This window comes from Oncorhynchus nerka, linkage group LG22, assembly GCF_034236695.1.
Source record: "Oncorhynchus nerka isolate Pitt River linkage group LG22, Oner_Uvic_2.0, whole genome shotgun sequence".
NCBI lineage: Eukaryota > Metazoa > Chordata > Actinopteri > Salmoniformes > Salmonidae > Oncorhynchus > Oncorhynchus nerka.
Genome location: NC_088417.1, coordinates 14,737,822 through 14,763,694, shown reverse-complemented (window position 1 = coordinate 14,763,694; position 25,873 = coordinate 14,737,822). Strand labels below are relative to the sequence as shown.

Sequence of the window (25,873 nt, the reverse complement as noted above, 5' to 3'; positions counted from 1 at the left end):
CGTGTTTTGGGGGGGTGAACCACAAGCATGTGCACACTGGTATGAGTTTCTCTGATTAAGTTACTGGCATCATGTATGGAGTGTGTCATGTGAAAGCAGAATGGGGCAGATGGACGCTTGACGTGTGTGTTTCCATGGCGACAGGTTGTGGTAAACGCCCTGATCGGCGCCATCCCATCCATCATGAACGTACTGCTGGTGTGCCTGATCTTCTGGCTCATCTTCAGCATCATGGGGGTCAATCTGTTCGCCGGAAAGTACGGACGCTGCATCAACCAGACGGGCTACATCCACAATGTGTCCATGGTCAACAACAAGACCGACTGCCGGGCCATGAACGACACGCAGTTCTACTGGACCAGAGTCAAGGTCAACTTCGACAACGTGGGCGCTGGTTACCTTGCCCTCTTACAAGTTGTGAGTTGGACTTTTTTTCCCCTTTCCTTTTAGTCACAGTTTGAGACGTTCTTTCCTCGCTCATACTTTTTTACGCTGCCCACCATGTCTGTCCAGAGATCCCCGAATCGATCAACAAGTCGCAAGCTTTTATTTGTAGCAGCGATGGAGGCCATTACAGAGAATGTTGTGCATTTAGCAGCGATGGAGGCCATTACAGAGAATGTTGTGCATTTAGCAGCGATGGAGGCAGAGAATGTTATGCATTTAGCAGCGATGGAGGCAGAGAATGTTATGCATTTAGCAGCGATGGAGGCAGAGAATGTTATGCATTTAGCAGCGATGGAGTCAGAGAATGTTATGCTTTTAGCAGCGATGGAGGCAGAGAATGTTGTGCATTTAGCAGCAATGGAGGCCATTACAGAGAATGTTATGCTTTTAGCAGCGATGGAGGCAGAGAATGTTATGCATTTAGCAGCGATGGAGGCCATTACAGAGAATGTTGTGCATTTAGCAGCGATGGAGGCCATTACAGAGTATGTTATGCATTTAGCAGCGATGGAGGCCATTACAGAGAATGTTATGCTTTTAGCAGCGATGGAGGCCATTACAGAGAATGTTATGCTTTTAGCAGTGATGGAGACAGAGAATGTTATGCTTTTAGCAGCGATGGAGGCAGAGAATGTTATGCATTTAGCAGTGATGGAGGCCATTACAGAGAATGTTGTGCTTTTAGCAGCGATGGAGGCAGAGAATGTTATGCATTTAGCAGCGATGGAGGCAGAGAATGTTATGCTTTTAACAGCGATGGAGGCAGAGAATGTTATGCTTTTAGCAGCGATGGAGGCAGAGAATGTTATGCTTTTAGCAGCGATGGAGGCAGAGAATGTTGTGCTTTTAACAGTGATGGAGGCCATTACAGAGAATGTTGTGCTTTTAGCAGCGATGGAGGCAGAGAATGTTATGCTTTTAGCAGCGATGGAGGCAGAGAATGTTGTGCTTTTAACAGTGATGGAGGCCATTACAGAGAATGTTGTGCTTTTAGCAGCGATGGAGGCCATTACAGAGAATGTTGTGCATTTAGCAGCGATGGAGGCCATTACAGAGAAGTGATGATGGAGGCAGAGAATGTTGTGCTTTAGCAGCGATGGAGGCCATTACAGAGAATGTTGTGCTTTTAGCAGCGATGGAGGCAGAGAATGTTATGCTTTTAGCAGCGATGGAGGCAGAGAATGTTGTGCTTTTAACAGTGATGGAGGCCATTACAGAGAATGTTGTGCTTTTAGCAGCGATGGAGGCCATTACAGAGAATGTTGTGCATTTAGCAGCGATGGAGGCCATTACAGAGAATGTTGTGCTTTTAGCAGCGATGGAGGCCATTACAGAGAATGTTGTGCTTTTAGCAGCGATGGAGGCCATTACAGAGAATGTTGTGCTTTTAGCAGCGATGGAGGCCATTACAGAGAATGTTATGCTTTTAGCAGCGATGGAGGCAGAGAATGTTGTGCGTTTAGCAGCGATGGAGGCAGAGAATGTTGTGCTTTTAGCAGCGATGGAGGCCATTTACGATGGAGGCAGAGAATGTTGTGCATTTAGCAGCGATGGAGGCAGAGAATGTTGTGCATTTAGCAGCAATGGAGGCCATTACAGAGAATGTTATGCTTTTTGGAGGCAGAGAATGGAGGCCATTACAGAGAATGTTGTGCATTTAGCAGCGATGGAGGCCATTACAGAGAATGTTGTGCTTTTAGCAGCGATGGAGGCCATTGCAGAGAATGTTATGCTTTTAGCAGTGATGGAGGCAGAGAATGTTATGCATTTAGCAGCGATGGAGGCAGAGAATGTTATGCATTTAGCAGCGATGGAGGCAGAGAATGTTATGCATTTAGCAGCGATGGAGGCAGAGAATGTTATGCTTTTAGCAGCGATGGAGGCAGAGAATGTTGTGCATTTAGCAGCAATGGAGGCCATTACAGAGAATGTTATGCTTTTAGCAGCGATGGAGGCAGAGAATGTTATGCATTTAGCAGCGATGGAGGCAGAGAATGTTATGCTTTTAGCAGCGATGGAGGCAGAGAATGTTATGCATTTAACAGCGATGGAGGCCATTACAGAGAATGTTATGCATTTAGCAGCGATGGAGGCAGAGAATGTTATGCTTTTAGCAGTGATGGAGGCCATTACAGAGAATGTTATGCTTTTAGCAGCGATGGAGGCAGAGAATGTTGTGCTTTTAGCAGCGATGGAGGCCATTACAGAGAATGTTGTGCTTTTAACAGCGATGGAGGCCATTACAGAGAATGTTGTGCTTTTAGCAGCGATGGAGGCCATTACAGAGAATGTTGTGCATTTAGCAGCGATGTAGGCCATTGCAGAGAATGTTATGCTTTTAGCAGCGATGGAGGCAGAGAATGTTATGCTTTTAGCAGCGATGGAGGCCATTACAGAGAATGTTATGCTTTTAGCAGCGATGGAGGCAGAGAATGTTGTGCTTTTAGCAGCGATGGAGGCAGAGAATGTTATGCTTTTAACAGCGATGGAGGCAGAGAATGTTGTGTTTTTAACAGCGATGGAGGCCATTATAGAGAATGTTATGCTTTTAGCAGCGATGGAGGCCATTACAGAGAATGTTATGCTTTTAGCAGCGATGGAGGCCATTACAGAGAATGTTGTGCATTTAGCAGCGATGGAGGCCATTACAGAGAATGTTATGCTTTTAGCAGCGATGGAGGCCATTACAGAGAATGTTGTGCATTTAGCAGCGATGGAGGCCATTACAGAGAATGTTATGCATTTAGTAGCGATGGAGGCAGAGAATGTTATGCTTTTAGCAACGATGGAGGCCATTACAGAGAATGTTATGCTTTTAGCAGCGATGGAGGCAGAGAATGTTGTGCTTTTAATAGCGATGGATGCAGAGAATGTTATGCTTTTAGCAGCGATGGAGGCAGAGAATGTTGTGCTTTTAACAGTGATGGAGGCCATTACAGAGAATGTTGTGCTTTTAGCAGCGATGGAGGCAGAGAATGTTATGCTTTTAGCAGCGATGGAGGCAGAGAATGTTGTGCTTTTAACAGTGATGGAGGCCATTACAGAGAATGTTGTGCTTTTAGCAGTGATGGAGGCCATTACAGAGAATGTTGTGCTTTTAGCAGCGATGGAGGCCATTACAGAGAATGTTGTGCATTTGGCAGCGATGGAGGCCATTACAGAGAATGTTGTGCTTTTAGCAGTGATGGAGGCCATTACAGAGAATGTTGTGCATTTAGCAGCGATGGAGGCCATTACAGAGAATGTTATGCATTTAGCGATGGAGGCAGAGAAGGCAGAGAATGTTGTGCTTTTAGCAGCGATGGAGGCCATTACAATGTTGTGAATGATGGAGGCCATTACAGAGAATGTTATGCATTTAGTTGCGATGGAGGCAGAGAATGTTGTGCTTTTAGCAGTGATGGAGGCCATTACAGAGAATGTTGTGCTTTTAGCAGCGATGGAGGCCATTACAGAGAATGTTGTGCATTTAGCAGCGATGGAGGCCATTACAGAGAATGTTATGCATTTAGCAGCGATGAAGGCAGAGAATGTTGTGCTTTTAGCAGCGATGGAGGCCATTACAGAGAATGTTATGCATTTAGTTGTGATGGAGGCAGAGAATGTTGTGCTTTTAGCAGTGATGGAGGCCATTACAGAGAATGTTGTGCTTTTAGCACGATGGAGCAGAGAATGTTGTGCTTTTAGCAGCGATGGAGGCAGAGAATGTTGTGCTTTTAGCAGCGATGGAGGCCATTACAGAGAATGTTGTGCATTTAGCAGCGATGGAGGCCATTACAGAGAATGTTGTGCTTTTAGCAGCGATGGAGGCCATTACAGAGAATGTTGTGCATTTAGCAGCGATGGAGGCAGAGAATGTTGTGCTTTTAGCAGCGATGGAGGCCATTACAGAGAATGTTGTGCATTTAGCAGCGATGGAGGCCTTTTACGATGGAGGCAGAGAATGTTGTGCTTTTAACAGCGATGGAGGCAGAGAATGGTGGCCATGGACAGAGAATGTTATGCTTTTAGCAGTGATGGAGGCCATTACAGAGAATGTTATGCTTTTAGCACCGATGGAGGCAGAGAATGTTGTGCTTTTAGCAGCGATGGAGGCAGAGAATGTTATGCTTTTAGCAGCGATGGAGGCAGAGAACATTGTGCTTTTAGCAGCGATGGAGGCAGAGAATGTTATGCTTTTAGCAGCGATGGAGGCCATTACAGAGAATGTTGTGCATTTAGCAGCGATGGAGGCCATTACAGAGAATGTTATGCATTTAGTAGCGATGAAGGCAGAGAATGTTGTGCTTTTAGCAGCGATGGAGGCCATTACAGAGAATGTTATGCATTTAGCAGCGATGGAGGCAGAGAATGTTGTGCTTTTAGCAGTGATGGAGGCCATTACAGAGAATGTTATGCTTTTAGCAGTGATGAAGGCCATTACAGAGAATGTTATGCTTTTAGCAGCGATGGAGGCCATTACAGAGAATGTTGTGCTTTTAGCAGCGATGGAGGCCATTACAGAGAATGTGTTTAGCAGTGATGGACTTCATTCTTCACTTTAGCAGTGATGGAGGTTACAGAGAATGTTATGCATTTAGCAGCGATGTGGCCATTACAGAGAATGTTGGTGCCTAGCAACAATTCACTTAGCTCCTTTCCATCACCTTCTTGTGATTTCCCTTCATTCTAACTTCCCCCATTTGCATCTGGAAACAGTCTGGCCCTCAGTCATTCACAGAGAATGTTGTGCCAATGGAGGCAATAACCCGTGGAGGCCATTACAGAGAATGTTGTGCATTTAAAGACCGACCACAGAGAATTTCTTTTAGCAGCTGATAAGAACTCACTTGTGATGAAGTAGGGCACCCCGCTCACTCTCCTTCTTCCTCCGTCTAGAAAGACACTCCATGCGGTCAGGAGGAAGCACATATAAATCCTTTCCACTGCCATTCATAACATCTCAGCTCTAACATGGCACATGGACAGTATTTCTTTTGTAGAGACTGTATGTTTTAGTTTTTTGAAGGGGGTTCTTCTGTTTAATGGTTGATGACAAAACCATATCATAGGAAGGACAGATACCCACACTGTCATATAGAAATACAAGCATATATTGTTTGCATTTTAGAATAATGCTCCTATGTATGCCTTTATATAGTGATGATAGTCAGAGCGCATATAAATGCTTTCCATTGCCATTGATAGTTGCTCACATGGCACATTGGAAGTTGATAGTGGACATGCTCATTGAAGGGGGTTCTTTGTTTAATAGTGGCACATGCTCATTGAAGTTGATAGTGGCACATGCTCATTGAAGTTGATAGTGGCACATGCTCTATGTTGAAGTTGATAGTGTGCACATGCTCATTGAAGTTGATAGTGGCACATGCTCATTGAAGTTGATAGTGGCACATGCTCATTGAAGTTGATAGTGGCACATGCTCATTGAAGTTGATAGTGGCACATGCTCATTGAAGTTGATAGTGGCACATGCTCATTGAAGTTGATAGTGGCACATGCTCATTGAAGTTGATAGTGGCACATGCTCATTGAAGTTGATAGTGGCACATGCTCATTGAAGTTGATAGGGCACATGCTCATTGAAGTTGATAGTGGCACATGCTCATTGAAGTTGATAGTGGCACATGCTCATTGAAGTTGATAGTGGCACATGCTCATTGAAGTTGATAGTGGCACATGCTCATTGAAGTTGATAGTGGCACATGCTCATTGAAGTTGATAGTGGCACATGCTCATTGAAGTTGATAGTGGCACATGCTCATTGAAGTTGAGTGGCACATGCTCATTGAAGTTGATAGTGGCACATGCTCATTGAAGTTGATAGTGGCACATGCTCATTGAAGTTGATGGTGGCACATGCTCATTGAAGTTGATAGTGGCACATGCTCATTGAAGTTGATAGTGGCACATGCTCATTGAAGTGATGATGCTCATTGAAGTTGATGGCACATGCTCATTGAAGTTGATGGTGGCACATGCTCATTGAAGTTGATGGTGGCACATGCTCATTGAAGTTGATAGTGGCACATGCTCATTGAAGTTGATAGTGGCACATGCTCATTGAAGTTGATGGTGGCACATGCTCATTGAAGTTGATAGTGGCACATGCTCATTGAAGTTGATAGTGGCACATGCTCCTTGAAGTTGATAGTGGCACATGCTCATTGAAGTTGATGGTGGCACATGCTCATTGAAGTTGATAGTGGCACATGCTCATTGAAGTTGATAGTGGCACATGCTCATTGAAGTTGATAGTGGCACATGCTCATTGAAGTTGATAGTGGCACATGCTCATTGAAGTTGGTGGCACATGCTCATTGAAGTTGATAGTGGCACATGCTCATTGAAGTTGGTGGCACATGCTCATTGAAGTTGATAGTGGCACATGCTCATTGAAGTTGATGGTGGCACATGCTCATTGAAGTTGATAGTGGCACATGCTCATTGAAGTTGATAGTGGCACATGCTCATTGAAGTTGATGGTGGCACATGCTCATTGAAGTTGATAGTGGCACATGCTCATTGACGTTCATGTCCTTTGTTCCAAGGCTACATTCAAAGGCTGGATGGAGATCATGTATGCAGCAGTGGATTCTCGTGCTGTAAGTATTTCACGTCAATGTACTTGTTTTGTATAACATGATTTTAACATTTGAATATTCCATCATAAAGCCTATATAAGACTGTCTTAAAAATGACTTGAAATGTGAAAATATTTGTTGTTGTCATAATCATGCCTTGATGTAATACCACCATAACATTTACCAGAATAACACAGTTTTCAACTGATAAAATGTAGCTGAACGGTGTATTGTCCAAACATATTTTTTCTCTGGCTGCACTAGGTGGACGAACAGCCTATCAGAGAGGTCAACATGTACATGTACCTATACTTCGTCATTTTCATCATCTTTGGCTCCTTCTTCACCCTTAACCTCTTCATTGGTGTCATTATTGACAACTTCAACCAGCAGAAACGAAAGATAAGTATCAAAACCATCATGGCCAACAAATGCCATGAGCTTTTACAAAATTGGGTTATTTTCACAGTGAAAATAACAGAAAAGGGATGTCTCTTTACTTAGGTGGGCAAGACATCTTCATGACAGAGGAACAGAAAAAGTACTACAATGCCATGAAGAAGCTAGGGTCTAAAAAGCCTCAGAAACCAATTCCAAGGCCATTGGTGAGCTGGAGCTAATTGAACCCTATTTTCTTGATATAATTAAAGGGATAGTTCACTTTTTTGGAACTTTTAGCTTATTTTTGATAACATGCCAGATAAGTAGAAAATAAGTTAAAACCCCCCCAAAAAGAGAACTATTCCTTTTATTTTCTTTGCCCTATAATGCATAAGCCTCTTGTGTTCCAATGACTGGTATTTCTGGATCTTATAGGGATAGTTGTAAATAAGAACTTGTTCTCAAGTAGCTTACCTGGTTAAATAAAGGTGAAATAAAAATATGTAAAAAAGTATTGGGTGAAGTATTGGGCAGGATAGTTAAAAAAAAATATATATATAACAAAAGTTCAAACCTTAAAAAAGTTTCCTATTCATTCAATTTTCTTCACCTTAGTGCATAAGCCTCTTGCGTTTCAAAATAACACCTATTACTCACTACCTCTCTTCTCCCAGAACCAAGTGCAGGGCTTCTTCTTCGACCTGGTGGGAAAGCAGGCATTCGACATCATCATCATGGTCCTCATCCTGCTCAACATGATTACCATGATGGTGGAGACGGACGAGCAGCCGGCCCGCATGGAGTACATCCTCAACAAAATCAACCTGGCCTTCATCATCATCTTCTCCTGCGAGTGCCTCATCAAGATCATGGCTCTACGTTGCTACTTCTTCACCATTGGCTGGAACATCTTCGACTTTGTAGTGGTCATCCTCTCCATCGTTGGTGAGTTTGTTGCTTGGGCTTAATTAATCAGGGGTCTGCCTCCCAAGTGGCGTAGCGGTCTAAGGCACTGCATCGCAGTGCTAGAGGCGTCACTACAGACCCGGGTTTGATCCCAGGCTGTGTCGCAGCTGGCTGTGAGATAAATGAGGCGGTGCCCAATTGGCCCAGCGTTGTCCGGGTTAGGCTGGCCGGGATGTCCTTGTCCCATCGCGCTCTAGCGAGTCCTTATGGCGAGCCGGGCGCATGCAATTTGAATTGGGTCGCCAGCTGTACGGTGTTTCCGCCGACACATTGGTGCGGCTGGCTTCCTGGTTAAGCGAGCAGTGTGTCAAGAAGCAGTGCGGCTTGGCAGGGTAATGTGTTTTGGAGGGCACATGGCTCTCGACAGCCGCCTCTCCCTAGTCCATATGGGAGTTGCAGCGATGGGACAAAACTGTAACTACCAATTGGGGAGAAAAAGAGGTAAAAAGTACCAAAAAATGTCATAAATAATCAGGGGTTTTCAATGATGCTCATTGCGATGTAATTGCATGGGTCTGTTAACTGGCAGTTATACTGAAATATGGTTGCTATATGTAGCTGATGAATGGCTATCGGTATGTACAGTGCATTCGGAAAGTATTCAGACCCCTTCATTTTTTCCATATTTTGATATGTTACAGCCTTATTCTAAAGTTGATTAAATAGTTTTCTTTCCTCATCAATCTACACACAATACCCCATAAAGCAAAAACATTTTAGAAATGTTTAAAAAATGTAAATATCACATTTACATAAGTATTTAGATCCTTTATTCAGTACTTTGTTGAAGCACCTATGGCAGAGATTACAGCCTCGAGTCGTCTTGGGTATGATGCTACAAGCTCGGCACACATCTGTACTTTGCTCCGTACATCTTTGCCTCCCTCCTGACTAGTCTCCCAGTCCCTGCCGCTGAAAAACATCCCCACAGCATGATGCTGCCACCACCATGCCTCACGGTAGGGGTTTCCTACAGACGTGATGCTTGGCATTCAGGCTAAAGAGTTCAATCTTAGTTTCATCTGACCAGAGAATCTTGTTTCTCATGGTTTGAGTGTCTTTTAGGTGCCTTTTTGCAAATTCCAAGTGGGCTGACATTTTACTGAGGAGTGGCTTCCGCCTGGCCACTCTACCATAGGCATGATTGGTGGAGTGATGCAGAGATGGTCGTCCTTCTAGAAGGTTTTTCCATCTCCACAGAACTCTAGAGCTCTGTCAGAGTGACCATCAGGTACTCTGTCACCTGCCTGACCAAGGCCCTTCTCCCCTGATTGCTCAGTTTGGCCACTCTAGGAAGAGTCTTGGTGATTCCAAACTTCTTCCATTTAAGAATGATGCAGGCCACTGTGTTCTTGCGGACCTTCAATGCTGCAGAAATGTTTTGGTACCCTTTCCCAGATCTGTGCCTCGACACAATCCTGTCTCTGAGCTCTACGAACTATTCCTTCGACCATATGGCTTGGTTTTTGCTCTGATGTGCACTGTCAACTGTGGGACCTTATATAGACAGGTATGTGCCTTTCCAAATCATGTCCAGTCAATTGAATTTACCACAGGTGGACTCCAATCAAGTTGTAGAAACATCTCAAGGATGATCAGTGGAAACAGGATGCACCTTCAGACAAGGAGGTGACTGAAAATGTTGTTGTGTTGCTTAATGCAATAAATCACTTTACAAAATAAAATGCATACATTTTACCATACCATTATTACAGAGAATCAGACAAATTATGCTTCCCTCTGGCTATTGGCTACTTAGCTTATTCAAAATACAACACTGCCCCTTTAAGACAAAAAATAACCCTTTACCTGACTCTCTTTTCAAAGAGAAATGTACACATTTTCTGCTGTTGTAGGAAGCAATCACTCTCCTATTGCTGACTATAAATTATCTATAACTGAGCTAATAACTCACTAAGTAGCAAAGGATATGAACAAAATGTGCTCAAGTGGCTACATGCAGGTCTCGCTTTTATCTCAAAACAAGCGTATCTACTCACAACCGTTCATGCTGTGAACACAGTCCAGTTCAAAGTAAATTGCTCAGATCCATGTATGGCAATTGTCTATTTGCATATAGGCCTACTGTAGCTCTGATTGTTTATGTCGCACTGGTCTCGGTAGAGTACGGGCTGAGTAGTACATGTCAATGCAATAAAATCCTACTCCGATGCTTTCTGCCTACAACAAAATCTCTTGCATAGTTTGTTTTGTTTTGTTGCATTGATTCGATCACTTTGAGTCAAAATGCATGCCAAGATCTACCGCTCTGATTTTTTATTAACATGACTTAAAAAATGTAAGCATATGCAACATTAACCAATTAAAAACAGTACTGTAGCAATGATGTTTGTGCAGTAAGCTATAGGCCCAATACATTATCACAGCATATTGGGTTTGCTTGAATTGCCCTGCCAATGCAACATGTTGTTCAGGCCATTTTTAAAGTTATATTTCAACATTTGAGGTAGGCTATATGATCACGCCAGTAATAGATCCATTGATTTATTACTTGTGAATCACAGCTGAGTGAGCATACCTTTAAATAATTTTATTTTTCTTTTACTGAGCTGATGGTGCCTGCATCTGATGGTCAGTCTCAGCGTAGGGAGAGAGCAGCAGACTGAGGGTCCACCTCTTAACATCCCTGCTCTCCCTTTCCTCCACTGACACTGACCAAAAAGTGACACCGTCTTCCAGCTGATGGCAAAACTCGAGTCGCACCGCATTATTTCTGCCTCATGCACAAATTCATGTTATTACTCCGATGAACAGAGAAAGTGAAATGTTCCTCGATATTAAAAAAGACCCAAACGGTAATAATAACAACAGTGCAAGTCTATAGAGACACTTTCCGACTTATTCATTAATGCTGCAGTGCTTGTTGTTGCGCTGAGTGGAAATAGGAAGAACGTGCATTTTATGGTTTATAAAAGTGTTGGATACAAAGTGTTGACAATGCTGAGTAAGAACTTAAACATGAACTCACTCATAAAAACAGCATCTCATTGCTTTATTCGTTGACAGTCTCTCTCTAGTCATGGTTTTGAACGTTTTGAAATCTCACAGGGTAGCTGAATCGGGTGCACCTACTGCCAACAGTTTTACAGAAATGTTTAGTGATCGACTAGGAATGCGTTGGAGATCGACCAGTCGATCGCAATTGACCAGTTGGTGAACACGGCTCTAGAAAGTTGAGTGAAATTCAATTTCGTGCTTCTCTCGGGGGGCTGATATTACTGCGAGGCAGTCCCAGGGAGCTACTCGGTAGTCTCAGGGCTACTACCCGCACACGCGTGCAGCTTAGAGGGAACTACTGTAAGTCGCTCTGGATAAGATTGCTGTTTAGTTCTAAACAATAAGTCATACCTGAAGAACACATTTCAGAACCGTAATTGTGTTTTGCAATATACCTTGGCCATCACCTCTGGCATCCAAGATTTTGTATCCATTTGGCAAGGTTATCTATCATGTCAATCAAGTCATTGATAGTAAGTTGGGCTTTTATCTGATGAATCAGAGGCACATGTATGTTCTGCATGGCCCTAATGAGGAACTAAAACAAACCAAAGGGCTAACATATAGGTTGAATCTAAGTATCCGTCCCCATGCTAAATTACATGCGTGGGCAAGGATGCCTCTGTTGAGGTGAAGGTAATTGTAGCAATCAGGGTTGTCAGCGGGGGTGATTTGGGCATGATTGAAGTGCTGCATCGGAGGGTTGTGGTTGGTGGGGGGCTGGGGGCTTAATGTATGGCTCCAAAGGGTGACTCCCAACCCCTCTCCACAATCAATAACTCAGGTGTGACCTTCCTGGTCCATGGGAGAGGAGGGTCACAAATCAGGGACAGATGGTAAAGTGGTCGTGGAGGTGAGAGGGATTGGAGGCAACTTGAATGTCATTTGAAGGCAGGCAGACCCAGTAATAGTGGAAGCCTTTATCATGAGCTCATTGGTGAATGGGTTTGGGGAAGCTAGAATTGACATGAAGGAGAAGGAAGCTTATTGGTGATAGCAGGGAGACTCTGTCCTTCAGCCTAATTTACTTCTGGTTACCAATAGTCAATCTAATTCCATAAGATCTTGCGTGCGTAGTGTGGGAAAGAGCTAGCCTTACTGTTAATGATGGTCTAATTAGAAGTACAGAGATCTCATGTTTTTCCCCCTATCTTCCAGGTATCGTTCTGGCTGACATCATAGAGAAGTACTTTGTGTCGCCGACACTGTTCCGAGTCATTCGATTGGCCAGGATCGGACGAGTACTTCGACTCATCCGTGGAGCCAAAGGAATAAGGACCTTACTCTTTGCCTTAATGATGTCCCTTCCCGCCCTATTCAACATCGGCCTCCTGCTCTTTCTGGTCATGTTCATATACGCCATCTTTGGCATGGCCAACTTTGCCTATGTCAAGAAGCAGGCGGGCATCGACGACATGTTCAACTTCGAGACGTTCGGCAACAGTATGATCTGCCTATTTCAGATCACCACGTCAGCGGGCTGGGACGGCCTGCTCAGCCCCATCCTCAACAACTCTCCGGAAGAGTGCAACCCCAACCTCGTCCACACAGGCACAAACGCCCGGGGCAATTGTGGCAACCCCTCAGTGGGCATCACCTTCTTTGTCACCTATATCATCATCTCCTTCCTCATCGTGGTCAACATGTACATCGCCATCATCCTGGAGAACTTCAGCGTGGCCACCGAGGAGAGCACCGAGCCGCTGAGTGAGGACGACTTCGAGATGTTCTATGAGGTGTGGGAGAAGTTCGACCCAGAGGCCACGCAGTTCATCGAGTACGCCAAGCTGTCAGACTTTGCCGACACACTGTCGGAGCCACTGCGCATTGGCAAGCCTAACAAGATTAAGCTGATCTCCATGGACCTGCCCATGGTCAGTGGAGACAAGATCCACTGCCTGGACATTCTGTTTGCCTTCACCAAGCGTGTGTTGGGCGAGTCGGGCGAGATGGACGCTCTTAAGCAGCAAATGGAGGAGAAGTTCATGATGGCCAACCCATCCAAGATCTCCTACGAGCCCATCACCACCACGCTGAGGCGCAAACAGGAGGACATGTCTGCCGCAGTCATCCAGAGGTGCTACCGCCGGCACCTGTTGCGGAGGCAGATGAAGCAAGCCTCCTTCATGTACAGATCAATGCAGATCAATCTGACGCAAAGCTCCACGGACAAGAGGGTCACCGCCCCGGAGAAAGAGGGCCTCATAGCCTCCATGATCAAAGAGAACTACGGGGGGCCTGAGATGGAGCTGATGGAGACCCTGTCCTCCACCTCCTCTCCGCCGTCTTATGACAGCGTCACACGGGCGACTAGTGAACTTTTCCAAGTTTTAATTCTCGAACAGTCCAGGAACAGTGACCTAAGCGAACATTGCCTTGCCCCCGACAGAGACCGTGAGACATTTCTGTAACAGCGACTAGGAAATGCTTTTTTTCTCTTTTACATTTTTTTTGTTGTTGTTGTTGTTGTTGTTTACCGAATGTAAAATAGCTCAAATGACTCTGGTTTAGTACATGTGGTTGTGCAGAGAATCTGCTAGGGGTTTTCATAGAGAAAAGGCAAATGATTTGTTTATTTTTGGTGAACATGCTTTGTGGGAGTACACAAAGGGGGCGTGTGTAAATCCTAGATGACCATTGACCCTGCTCATGTCAAGTTTGCTTCACAGTTAATATGCATGAATAACCTCTGCAGGGTCACAACAATTATATCACTGATGTAATAATCATTTATTAGACTAAAAGACATACAGTTGATCAGTATTTACAAAGAATGCCTGACCGTATGAGTTCATTAAAGGTCTTACTATTATTGGTGTGATTCCTTATGATCAACAGTTTTATAACTGTGAGATGTGGGAGAAAAAACAAAGGGATACAATTTTTCGTAGTAAAGTATAACTTTGTTGATGTTGCCAGTCTTTCATAGCAGTACAATTATTACTATTTTTGATATTTTTAGAGTAAGAAAAAAAACATGGCCTCTTCTGAATTGGAGTCGCTTACCATGAAAGGGAATACTTCCACACTGTAACAAGACGAACGGGCAGGTAATAACTTTTCACATTAAAAGAACGCTGTATTTGAACTGTTTTAGCATTTTTTTCTCTTGCGTTTACATGTAGAAAATATCCCGGGCTCCCTGCATATTAGTTCATTTTTCATTCATAACGATCTGGTCTTAGTTACACAAAGCTAAGAAGCAATTCAGTAACCAAGATCAGTATGTGACAATCAAACCTACATCTCATGGTTAAGATTGACAGATGTTTTTTCTTCATAACTTCTTTAGGACTTAAACTGCCCAAATGGCTGCATATTTTATGAGCATCAGAGATCCTATTCACTATTAGACGGGTGGATAATCGTCCTATTTATTTATTATTTTAAGTATTTGTTTTGCATGTTTTGAATGCATCATATAGACAAGTCACGCCCAAGGCTATAATTTCTCTACAGTATTTTGCAGAAACTGTGTTTAGCAGTAATTTGCTACTTTTAAGTTAATTATTTTTCAGATAAAAGTGTAAAAGTTTGTACAGCATTTTTTTTGTTTGCTCTACAGGCCATTCAGCTTCTCTTGGTTACCCATAGACTACTCTCCACTGTAGGACTGATACCGGCACATATAGTTTCTATTCGACTAGAATAATAATAAAAAAGACACCGCTCAACTTTAATATGATATACTGTATATTTTCATGTTATGGTTGCAGGTGTGTTGAAGGGCTGTTTTCTGTAGCAATAGATCCAGTGTGTGCCTGGTATATACAGTACCCCTGTCCTGTTTCTAAATGGATCTCTACCCACATCGTTGCCCCATTAGATGCCATGGATGAGTGACTGGGATCACACTGCTATTTATCAGTGTCTACGGGGGACTTTTCTAAAGAGATTTCTGATTGCATGCTTTGTATCGGGAACATTGGGGAAAATGTTTAGAACTTGGGAGCGGTCCTATTTGTTGTTAGGGGGGGGGGACATTTTTACACAAAAACATCATGGTGAAAAGTCAACTCGACACATCTCTGTCATAAATGTACTGTTTTCATCGTAACAAGAGCTGCTTCATCATAATAACATTCAAGACATGAACAGAAAATGTTTTTTTTCTCTCCATTCTTATAAACTGTCATAAATGCAGTAGCCTACAACAGGAATCTTCTCAGCAGTCAGTAGATACTGGCTTTACATGTCTCACTGCTCAACCACAATGCAGTGCCTCAGTAATGCCCACATTGCAGTAAATATTATTTATAAATACATTTTAGTACTTTAAGTTTAAATATTTTTTTTACTTTGCAAACACATGCCTCTGTATATAAGATAACGACCTCCTGTGAAATAAAAGAGAGCCTACAATATCACTGATTATTCTTTTGATTTCAGAGTCATTTATGTGGCAGACCCAGGTTCAAATATTATTTTCTTTCAAATACTTGAACTGTGATAATATAATAACTGTGCGCGATTGAGCTTTTCTGGTGCAATGGAAGTAATGAGATAGTCCCAAAAGGGTAAACTCACCCCCAATCCAGGCACAATCAAACGCTCTAAAGGATTTGAAAGAAAACAGATACTATTTGAATGCAGGTCTGGCATGTGGTACAGTATTATGCAAGCAGTCTTTATTTTGCCAAATGAGAGTGACATTATATTGAGAAGAATGCGATAGATTGTAGTGTGATGCCGCAGCATGAAGAAGACGTTGGGACTTGGCATGAAGAAGGAATGCAGCATCAGGCTACAGTAGCTCAGAACATGAACTCAAGTGGTATTTGGTATTTTATTTAGGTCCCCAATAGATATTGCAAAAGCAGCAGCTACTCTTCCTGGGGTCCACACAGAACATGACATAATACAGAACATTAATAGACAAGAACAGCTCAAGGACAGAACTTTTTTTTAAAGGTACACGTAGCCTACATATCAATACATACACATAAACTATCTAGGTCAAATAGGGGAGAGAAGTATTGTGCTGTGAGATGTTGAATTCAATGTGAATTCAACAACAACAAAAAATCACAATTTCGTTGGATTTAGGTTAAAAGTTGGGTAAAAAAATGAAATGTGCTTACGTTTTGATGACTTTTTGAAAATTAGTTTTCCACATTGATTCAGCGGGGTTCAAATGACGTGGAAACAACGTTGATTCAACCTGTTTTTGCCCAGTGGATGGTCACACAAGTAAGATTGGCTACTGAAACAGAAACCACACCAGGGTTAGAATGCAGATGGTCCCAACAACCCTGAAAAGAGATAATGTAATTTGGATTCAGTTGGGTTCATTCTGGCAACAGTAAATTGGTAATTAATTTATTTTCAAACACAGATTGAAGGGGACATAATTAGGCAAGCTAAAATAATAAAATCATGAGGTAGGGCCAACAATACAGAAACTGCTGAAAAAAACCTCACATTAAAGGTATAGATGTTAAATACAGTAGAGGAAATTACTTTAAGCCTATTTGCATTGTACTGTGCATATTGCTATGTGCAAGAAGAAGGAGACATTCACAATGGACCCTAAACCTGTTTTAGGGCTCAATCCAATCGAATTTGAAAGCAGTATTTATGCTGTAGCTTATAAATATACTGAACAAAAACATAAAACGCAACATGCAACCATTTAAATTATTTTACTGAGCTACAGTTCACATAACAAAATCAGTCAATTGAAATAAATTCACTAGGCCTTAATCTATGGATTTCATGAGTGGACAGGGGCGCAGACATGGGTAGGCCTGGGAGGGCATAGGCCAACCCACTTGGGGAGCCAGGCCCAGCCAATTAGAATGAGTTTTTCCCCACAATAGGTCTTTATTACAGACAAAAATGCTCATCAGTTTCCTAAGCTGTCCGGGTGGCTGGGCTTAGACAATCCCACAGGTGAAGGAGCCGGATCTGGAGGTCCCGGGCTGCCGTGGTTACACATGGTCTGCGATTGTGAGGCAGGTTGGACGTACTGCCAAATTCTCTAAAACAATGTTGGAGGTGGCTTATGTTAGAGAAAATAACATAAGATTCTCTGGCAACAGCTCTGGTGGACATTCCTGCAGTCAGCATGGCAATTGCACGCTCCCTACACATTTTAGACATCTGTGGCATTGTGTTGTGTGACAAAACTGCACATTTTAGAGTGGCATTTTATTGTCCCCAGCACAAGATGCATCTGTGTAATGATCATGCTGTTTAATCAGCTTCTTGACATGCCACACCTGTCAGGTGGATGGATTCTCTTGGCAAAGGAGAAATGCTCACTAACAGCGATGGAAACAAATTTGAGAGAAATAAGCTTTTTGTGCTTGTGGAACATTTCTGAGACAAGATCAGCTCATGAAACATGGGACCACCACTTTACTTTACTGTGTTTATATTTTTGTTCAGTGTACAGTATATATGTTTTTCCTGTTGTCAGAAAAATCCTAAAACGGTTATCATCTAATGTCATGCCAGAGGATGAAGCTGAGGTTCTCTGAGGATAAGAATGCACATCTGTCGTTACTGTAAAAAGAAGAAAAAAGCTTATGGTTTTCCGAGTACATGTGGAAGAGCAGTGATTTTATACTGCAAGACATGGCAGAAACATTTCCATGGTATTTTATGGCACACAGCCTGAGCTTTAATTGTGTGATTGTGTGTGTCCAAATATGTATGTGAGCTTATGTGCATGCTCTCGTGTGTGCTCCAAGAGTATATCTACTGTATACATTGTGTATTGTGTAATGGGTAGTGTGTATGTGTGCATATTTTTTGCTTGTATCAATCAATCAAATTTATTTATAAAGCCCTTTTTACATCTGCCAATGTCACAAAGTGCTATACAGAAAACCAGCCTAAAACCCCAAACAGCAAGCAATGCAGATGTAGAAGCACAGTGACTAGGAAAGACTCCCTAGAGAGGCAGGAACCTAGGAAGAAACCTAGAGAGGAACCAGGCTCTGAGGGGTGGCCAGTCCTCTTCTGGCTGTGCCGGGTGGAGTTTATAACAGAACATGGCCAAGATGTTCAAACGTTCATAGATGACCAACAGGGTCAAATAATAATTATCACAGTGGTTGTAAAGGGTGCAACAGGTCAGCACCTCAGGAGTAAATGTCAATTGGCTTTTCATAGCCAATCATTCAGAGTTAGAGACAGCAGGTGTGGTAGAGAGAGAGAGAGAGTCGAAAACAGTAGGTCCAGGACAAGGTAGCACGTCCGGTGAACAGGTCAGGGTTCCATAGCCTCAGGCAAAACAGTTGAAACTGGAGCAGCAGCACGACCAGGTGGACTGGTGACAGCAAGGAGTCATCAGGCCAGGTAGTCCTGAGGCATGGTCCTAGGGCTCATGTCCATAGAGAGAAGAGAAAGCGAGAGAAAGCGAGAGAAAGGGAGAGAAAGGGAGAGAGAGAGAGAGAGAGAGAGGTAGCATACTTAAATTCACACAGGACACCGGATAAGACAGGAGAGATACTCCAGATATAACAGACTGACCCCCAACACAAACTATTGCAGCATAATTACTGGAGGCTGAGACAGGAGGGGTCAGGAGACACTGTGGCCCCGTCCGACTATACCCCGGACTATACCCCCACTTTGCCAAAGCACAGCCCCCACACCACTAGAGGGATATCTTCAACTACCCTGAGACATGGCCGAGAATAGCCTACAAAGATCTCCCCCACGGTACGAACCCGAAGGGGGCACCAACCCGGACAGGAAGATCATGTCAGAGACTCAATCCACTCAAGTGACATACCCCTCCTAGGGACGGCATGGAAGAGCACTAGTAAGCCAGTGACTCCGCACTAGTAAGCCAGCCCCCGTAACAGGGTTAGAGGCAGAGAATCCCAGTGGAGAGAGGGGAACCGGCCAGGCAGAGACGGCAAGGGTGGTTCGTCGTTCCAGTGCCTTTCCGTTCACCTTCACACCCCTGGGCCAGACTACACTCAATCATAAGACCTACTGAAGAGATGAGTCTTCAATAAAGACTTAAAGGTCGAGACTGTCTGCGTCTCTCACATGGATAGGCAGACCATTCCATAAAAATTGAGTTCTATAGGAGAAAGCCCTTCCTCCAGCTGTTTGATTAGAAATTCTAGGGACAATTAGGAGGCCTACATCTTGTGACCGTAGCATACATGTAGGTATGTATGGCAGGGCAAAATCGGAAAGATAGGTAGGAGCAAGCCCATGTAATATTTGTAGGTTAGCAGTAAATCCTTAAAATCACCCCTTTCCTTAACAGGAAGAGGCTAACCCTGAAGTAATATGATCAATTTTTGGGGTTCAGCCATGTTTAGCACTAACTAAAGTTTATTTTGTGCTTTATCTGGGTAGCCGGAAAGTAGAGCACTGCAGTAGTCTAATCTAGAAGTGACAAAAGCACGAATACATTTTTCTGCATGATTTTTGGACAGGAAGTTTATGATTTTTGCAATGTGACGTAGATGGAAAAAAGCTGTCCTTGAAGCAGTCTTGATATGTTCGTCACAAGAGAGATCAGGGTCCAGAGTAACACAGAGGTCATTCACAGTTTTATTTGAGATGACCCTACAACCATCAAGATTAATTGTCAGATCCAACAGAAGATCTCTTAGTTTATTAGGACCTAGAACTAGCATCTCTGTTTTGTCCAAGTTTAAAAGTAAAACATTCGCCGCCATCCACTACCTTATGTTTTGAAACACAGGCTTCCAAGGAGGGCAATTTTGGAGCTTCACCGTGTTTCATCTAAATGTACAGCTGTGTATTGTCTGCATAGCATAGCAGTGAAAGTTAACATTATGTTTCCCGAATAACATCAGCAAGAGGTAAAATATATAGTGAAAACAATAGAGGTCCTAAAACGGAACCTTGAGGAACATCGAAGTTTACAGTTGATTTGTCAGAGGACAAACCATCCACAGAGACAAACTGATATTTTTCTGGACAGATAAGATCTAAACCAGGTCAGAACTTCTCCGTGTAGACCAATTTGAGTTTCCAATCTCTCCAAAAGAATGTGGTGATTGATGGTATCAAAAGCAGCACTAAGGTCTAGGAGCACGAGGACAGAGGGAGAGCCTTGGTCTGACGCCATTAAAATGTACCACCTTCACGAGTGCAGTCTCAGTGCTATGATGGGGTCTAAAACCAGACTGAAGCGTTTCGTATTCATTGTTAGTCTTCAGGGATGCAGTGAGTTGCTGCGCAACAGCTTTTCACATTTTTTTGAGAGGAATGGGAGATTTGATATAGGCTGATAGTTTTTTAAAAACATTTTCTGGGTCAATGTTTAGCTGTTTCAAGAGAGGCTTTATTACTGCCACTTTTAGTGAGTTTGGTACACATTGGGTGGATAGGGAGCTGTCTATTATGGTCAACATAGGAGGGCAAAGCACAGGAAGCAGCTCTTTCAGTAGTTTAGTTGGAATAGGGTCCAGTATGCAGCTTATAGGTTTAGAGGCCATGACTATTTTCATCAATGTGTCAGGAGATATAATATTAAAAAACGTGAGCGTCTCTCTTGATTCCAGGTCCTGACAGTGTTGTGTAGACTCAGGACAACTGAGCTTTGGAGAAATACGCAGATTTAAAGAGAAGTCCGTAATTTTCTTTGTAATGATCATGATCTTTTTATTAAAGAAGCTCATGAATTTATCACTGCTGAAGTGAAAGCCTTCCTCTCTTGGGGAATGCTGCTTTTTAGTTAGCGTTGCGACAGTATCAAAACGAATTTTAGGATTGTTCTTATTCTCCTCAATTAACCCTCCTGCTGTGTTCCGGTCGAATTGTTCCGTTTTTCTTTCTGAAAAATTTACTTAATTTAATCTGATTGTCATAAGGTTCCATGACTTTGTCCACACAGGGCGTCTGAACACACAAAATACATTTTGAGTGTTTTATTTAACTTTTGTACACCTGTGGTGTTCCCGGTCAAAAATGACCGGTCATTAGAAATGAATGGGTGAGACTGCAATTAGTGTATGAAATTGAGTTAAGGCACATGCCCATTCATCAGATGGACACACTTCCTCTCCCAGACCCCCACATACATATGTGTTTGCGCGCACACACACACACACACACACACACACACACACACACACACACACACACACACACACACACACACACACACACACACACCTTCTTGGCTACCCCCACATGAACCTTTCCCCAATAGAATCTCTCTCCCCCCCCCCCCCCCCCCCCACGGGAACCATGCCTTTTGGCATTCTCACAAACAATCGCAACATTGTTTCAATCATATATAGAACTTTTTTTCGCAGCTCTGGTATATTAAGCTTTTTTGAGGCCTGGCTCACAATTCATTCTGTGGCAGCACAATGACCAAACGATATGCTGTATATGAGGCTCTTGATCATATCTTTGATCATGACACTGGTGAGAAGGAGAGAGGCCAGGAAAGATGCATTAGAGGAGGAAGTGTCAGAAGTTGAAGACAACACAGACCAAGGGACAACCGATGTGGAACAATCCAGTGATGAGGAAGAGGGCCCTGCTGAGGTTGTTGTTACATTCCGGTCAAAGAATGGGAATTTGTCCTGGTCTTCATCCCCACCTGAGAGGAGAGGTCGGCTGTCGGCTGAAAATGTTATCAGGATGAACCCAGCACCAATGAGATACGCCATATCCCGAGTTGATGACATAAAATCATGCCACTATTTAAAAATGTGAAATGGTTTCAAAACAAAAACAAAACACATGATGCTTTTTTTTAAACTCAAAAACAAGTTTAATGAGCTCAGGTCAATGAGGCCTACAGGCCATAAATAGCAAATAGAAGTTCAAAACTTGTAATGTCAACAAGAACTTAAGTTGATAAAAAGGATTTAACACAACATTAGGTGATAATATATGTATTATTATGGATTTATAGTCAGCTATAATGGGGAGGTCATTTTGGACCAGGAACACAGAATTAATTAACATGAAACGAACACAGGAGGGTTAAGTTAGAAAATAAGGATGAACGAGCAGCAGTGAGGGCTCTTCGATACTGCATGGTACTGTCTTTCCAAGCTAGTCGGAAGACTTCCAGTTTGGTGTAGCGCCATTTCTATTCTAATTTTCTGGAAGCTTGCTTCAGAGCTCATGTATTTTCTATATACCAGGGAGCTAGTTTCTTATGACAAATGTTTTTTGTTTTTAGGGGTACGACTGCATCTAGAGTGTTACGCAAGGTTAAATTAAGTTCCTCAGTTAGGTGGTTAACCGATTGTTGTACTCTGACGTCCTTGGGTAGGTGGAGGGAGTCTGGAAGGGCATCTAGGAATCTTTGCGTTGTCCCAAGAATTTATAGCACGACTTTGATGATCCTTGGTCGGGGTCTGAGCAGATTATTTGTTGCGATTGCAAATGTAATAAAATGGCGGTCTCATAGTCCAGGATTATGAGGAAAAACATTGAGATGCACAATATTTATTCCACTGAACAAAACTAGGTCCAGAGGATGACTGTGGCAGTGAGTAGGTCTGGAGACATGTTGGACAAAACCCACTGAGTCGATGATGGCTCCGAAAGTCTTTTGGAGTGGATCTGTGGATTTTTCCATGTGAATATTATCTGCAATGACTACTAGATCCGATAGGAATTCAGGGAACTTAGAGAGGAACGCGGTATACGGCCTGTAGGCCTCCTGGATTTGTAGGCTGCATAGATTTCATGATAAGCTTCATGATAAGAAGCTCAAGAGACAAAAACAAAAATGGTAGTAAATTGAAATTTGGTATCGGAAATGTTTTCAACACCTGTGCCTTCGAAGGATGCGCAGGGGATATGGTCGCTAGTGTAACCAGTAGGAGAGGCCTCATTTAACACAATAAATTCATCAGGCTGAAGCCATGTTTCATTCAGGCCAATCACATCAAGATTATGATCAGTGATTAGTTCATTGACTTTAACTGCCTTGGAAGTGAGGGATCTAACGTTAAGTAGCCCTATTTTGAGATGTGACATATCACAATCATGACAGGAATGAAGGTGGTCTTTATTCCAGTGAGATTGCTAAGACGAACACCGCCATGTTTAGTTTTGCCCAACCTAGATTGAGGCACAGACACGGTCTGTCAACTGAGCTGTGCTAGTGGCATTCATTATTGGCAGTAAAAAAAAAATTAAAACACTTTTTTGGAGAATTTAAAATTGGGATACTTTGCTCCAGACAAGTGCATTTCCAAGCATAAAGCCGACATGGAAATTAACAATATTGAAAGTATTTAGAAAATTCCTAAAACAAATATTTTTCCTTATAAAATTGCCCATAATGTACATTTTAAGCTAAAAAACTAAGTCTCCCTGTCAGACAAGTATAGTCCTAACCAGTGGCAATTTGAGCATTTCAATATTTTTAATGCATGCCAGCAAAGCCACTATACAACACAACGCTGAACAACATACTAATTGCACTATGACAGAGACAAAAGGTGCTTGATTGACCTGCGTGCCTACATAGGGATGCTAATCTTAGCGGGTGTGTATATAGTTGAAGTCGGAAGTTTACATACACTAGGGTTGGAGTCATTAAAACTAGTTTTTCAACCACTCCACAAATTTCTTGTTAACAAACCATAGTTTTGGCAAGTCGGTTAGGACATCTACATCAAAAGAAATCAGCCAAGACCTCAGAAAACAATATTGTAGACTTCCACAAGTCTGGTTCATCCTTGGGAGCAATTTCCAAATGCCTGAAGGTACAATGTTCATCTGTACAAACAACAGTACACAAGTATAAACACCATGGGACCACGCAGCTGTCATACATCTTAGGAAGGAGACGCGTGCTGTCTCCTAGCGATGAACGTACTTTGGTGTGAAAAGTGCAAATCAATCCCAGAACAACAACAAAGGACCTTGTGAAGATGCTGGAGGAAACAGGTACAAAAGTATCTATATCCACAGTAAAACTAGCCTCGATATCGACATAACCTGAAAGGCCGCTCAGCAAGGAAGAAGCCACAGCACCATTACCGCCATCAAAAAGCCAGACTACGGTTTGCAACTGCACATGGGGACAAAGATCGTACTTTTTGGAGAAATGTCCTCTGATCGGATGAATCAAAAATAGAACTGTTTGGCCATAATGACCATTGTTATGTTTGGAGGATAAAGGGGGATGCTTGCAATCTGAAGAACACTATCCCAACCGTGAAGCATGGGGGTGGCAGCATCATGTTGTGGGGGTGCTTTGCTACAGGAGGGACTGGTTCACTTAACAAAGTAGATGGCACCATGAGGAAGGAAAATTACGTGGATATATTGAAGCAACATCTCAAGACATCAGTCAGGAAGTAAAAGCTTGGTCGCAAATGTTTCTTCCAAATGGACAATGACCCCAAGCATACTTCCAAAGTTGTGGCAAAATGACTTAAGGAACAACAAAGTCAAGGTATTTGAGTGGCCATCACACAGCCCTGACCTCAATCACATAGAAAATGTATGGGCAGAACTGCAAAAGCGTGTACGAGCAAGGAGGCCTACAAACCTGACTCAGTTACACCAGCTCTGTCAGGAGGAATGGGTCAAATTCACCCAACTTATTGTGGGAAGCTTGTGGAAGGCTGCACAAAACGTTTGACCCAAGTTAAACAATTTAAAGGCAATGCTAACAAATACTAATTGAGTGTATGTAACCTTCTAACCCACTGGGAATGTGATGAAAGAAATAAAAGCTCAAATAAACATTCTCTCTACTATTATTCTGACATTTCACTTCTTAAAATAAAGTGGTGATCCCAACTGACCTAAGACAGGGAATTTTCACCAGGATTAAATGTCAGGAATTGTGAAAAACTGAGTTTAAATGTATTTGGCTAAGGTGTATGTAAACTTCCGACTTCAACTGTAGGTCCCAAGGTGATGCTACATGTAGTCTCTGCGATGTAGAGAGTGGAAGGGCAATTTTCCGTGCCATGATGCCATTGAAAGTCTTTCACACTTTCTCAAGAATGCTCCGATTTTATAACCGTGAGTCAAGACCTGCAAGACGTGTGAGAGAACTGGCGGCCTGGCGGCCAAACTGGCGGTAAGAGAGGTCTGGGAGAAGTGGCGTCTTCTTCAACCCTGGGCCTGAAGTAACAGTGGAGGTACATTCCATTCAGAGGTACATTTTTAGTTTCAATTCTGTAATGTGATTTTCATTGTTAATTTTATTATGTATTGCTGTAATATCATTGATTTATGTAATTGTTTTCTGTGACACTGATACTAATGACTGATAGTAGTCTCTTTCATAAAAAGGTTGTCCTTTCCTAAAGTATATGCCCAGCAAGTCAGCAAAGTATGGCATCAAGATATGGGTGGTCTGTGATGCACAATCCAGCTACGCTTGGAAGAAGCAAGTCTACACAGGGAAGCTGACCAGTGGAGGCCAGGAGAAGAACCAATGAGAAGAACCAGGTAGGCAAGTTGAGAACAAGTTCTCATTTACAATTGCGACCTGGCCAAGCTAAAGCAAAGCAGTTCGACACGTACAACAACACAGAGTT

At 42.8% G+C, this 25,873-nt stretch overlaps 1 protein-coding gene across 1 annotated transcript in view; it reads left to right on the top strand.

Moving 5' to 3' along the window:
- LOC115104883 (sodium channel protein type 2 subunit alpha-like) overlaps nucleotides 1–15,754 on the top strand; it is a 152,833-nt gene extending 137,079 nt beyond the window's left edge. Inside the window, exons 18-23 of the mRNA XM_029626256.2 lie at nucleotides 145–417; nucleotides 6,999–7,052; nucleotides 7,296–7,433; nucleotides 7,532–7,636; nucleotides 8,087–8,357; nucleotides 12,555–15,754. Of these exons, the coding sequence (XP_029482116.2) occupies nucleotides 145–417; nucleotides 6,999–7,052; nucleotides 7,296–7,433; nucleotides 7,532–7,636; nucleotides 8,087–8,357; nucleotides 12,555–13,807 (2,094 nt within the window). The 3' untranslated portion in view covers nucleotides 13,808–15,754. The remainder of the gene's footprint in view (nucleotides 1–144; nucleotides 418–6,998; nucleotides 7,053–7,295; nucleotides 7,434–7,531; nucleotides 7,637–8,086; nucleotides 8,358–12,554) is intronic.
- The last annotated feature ends 10,119 nt before the right edge of the window (nucleotides 15,755–25,873 follow it).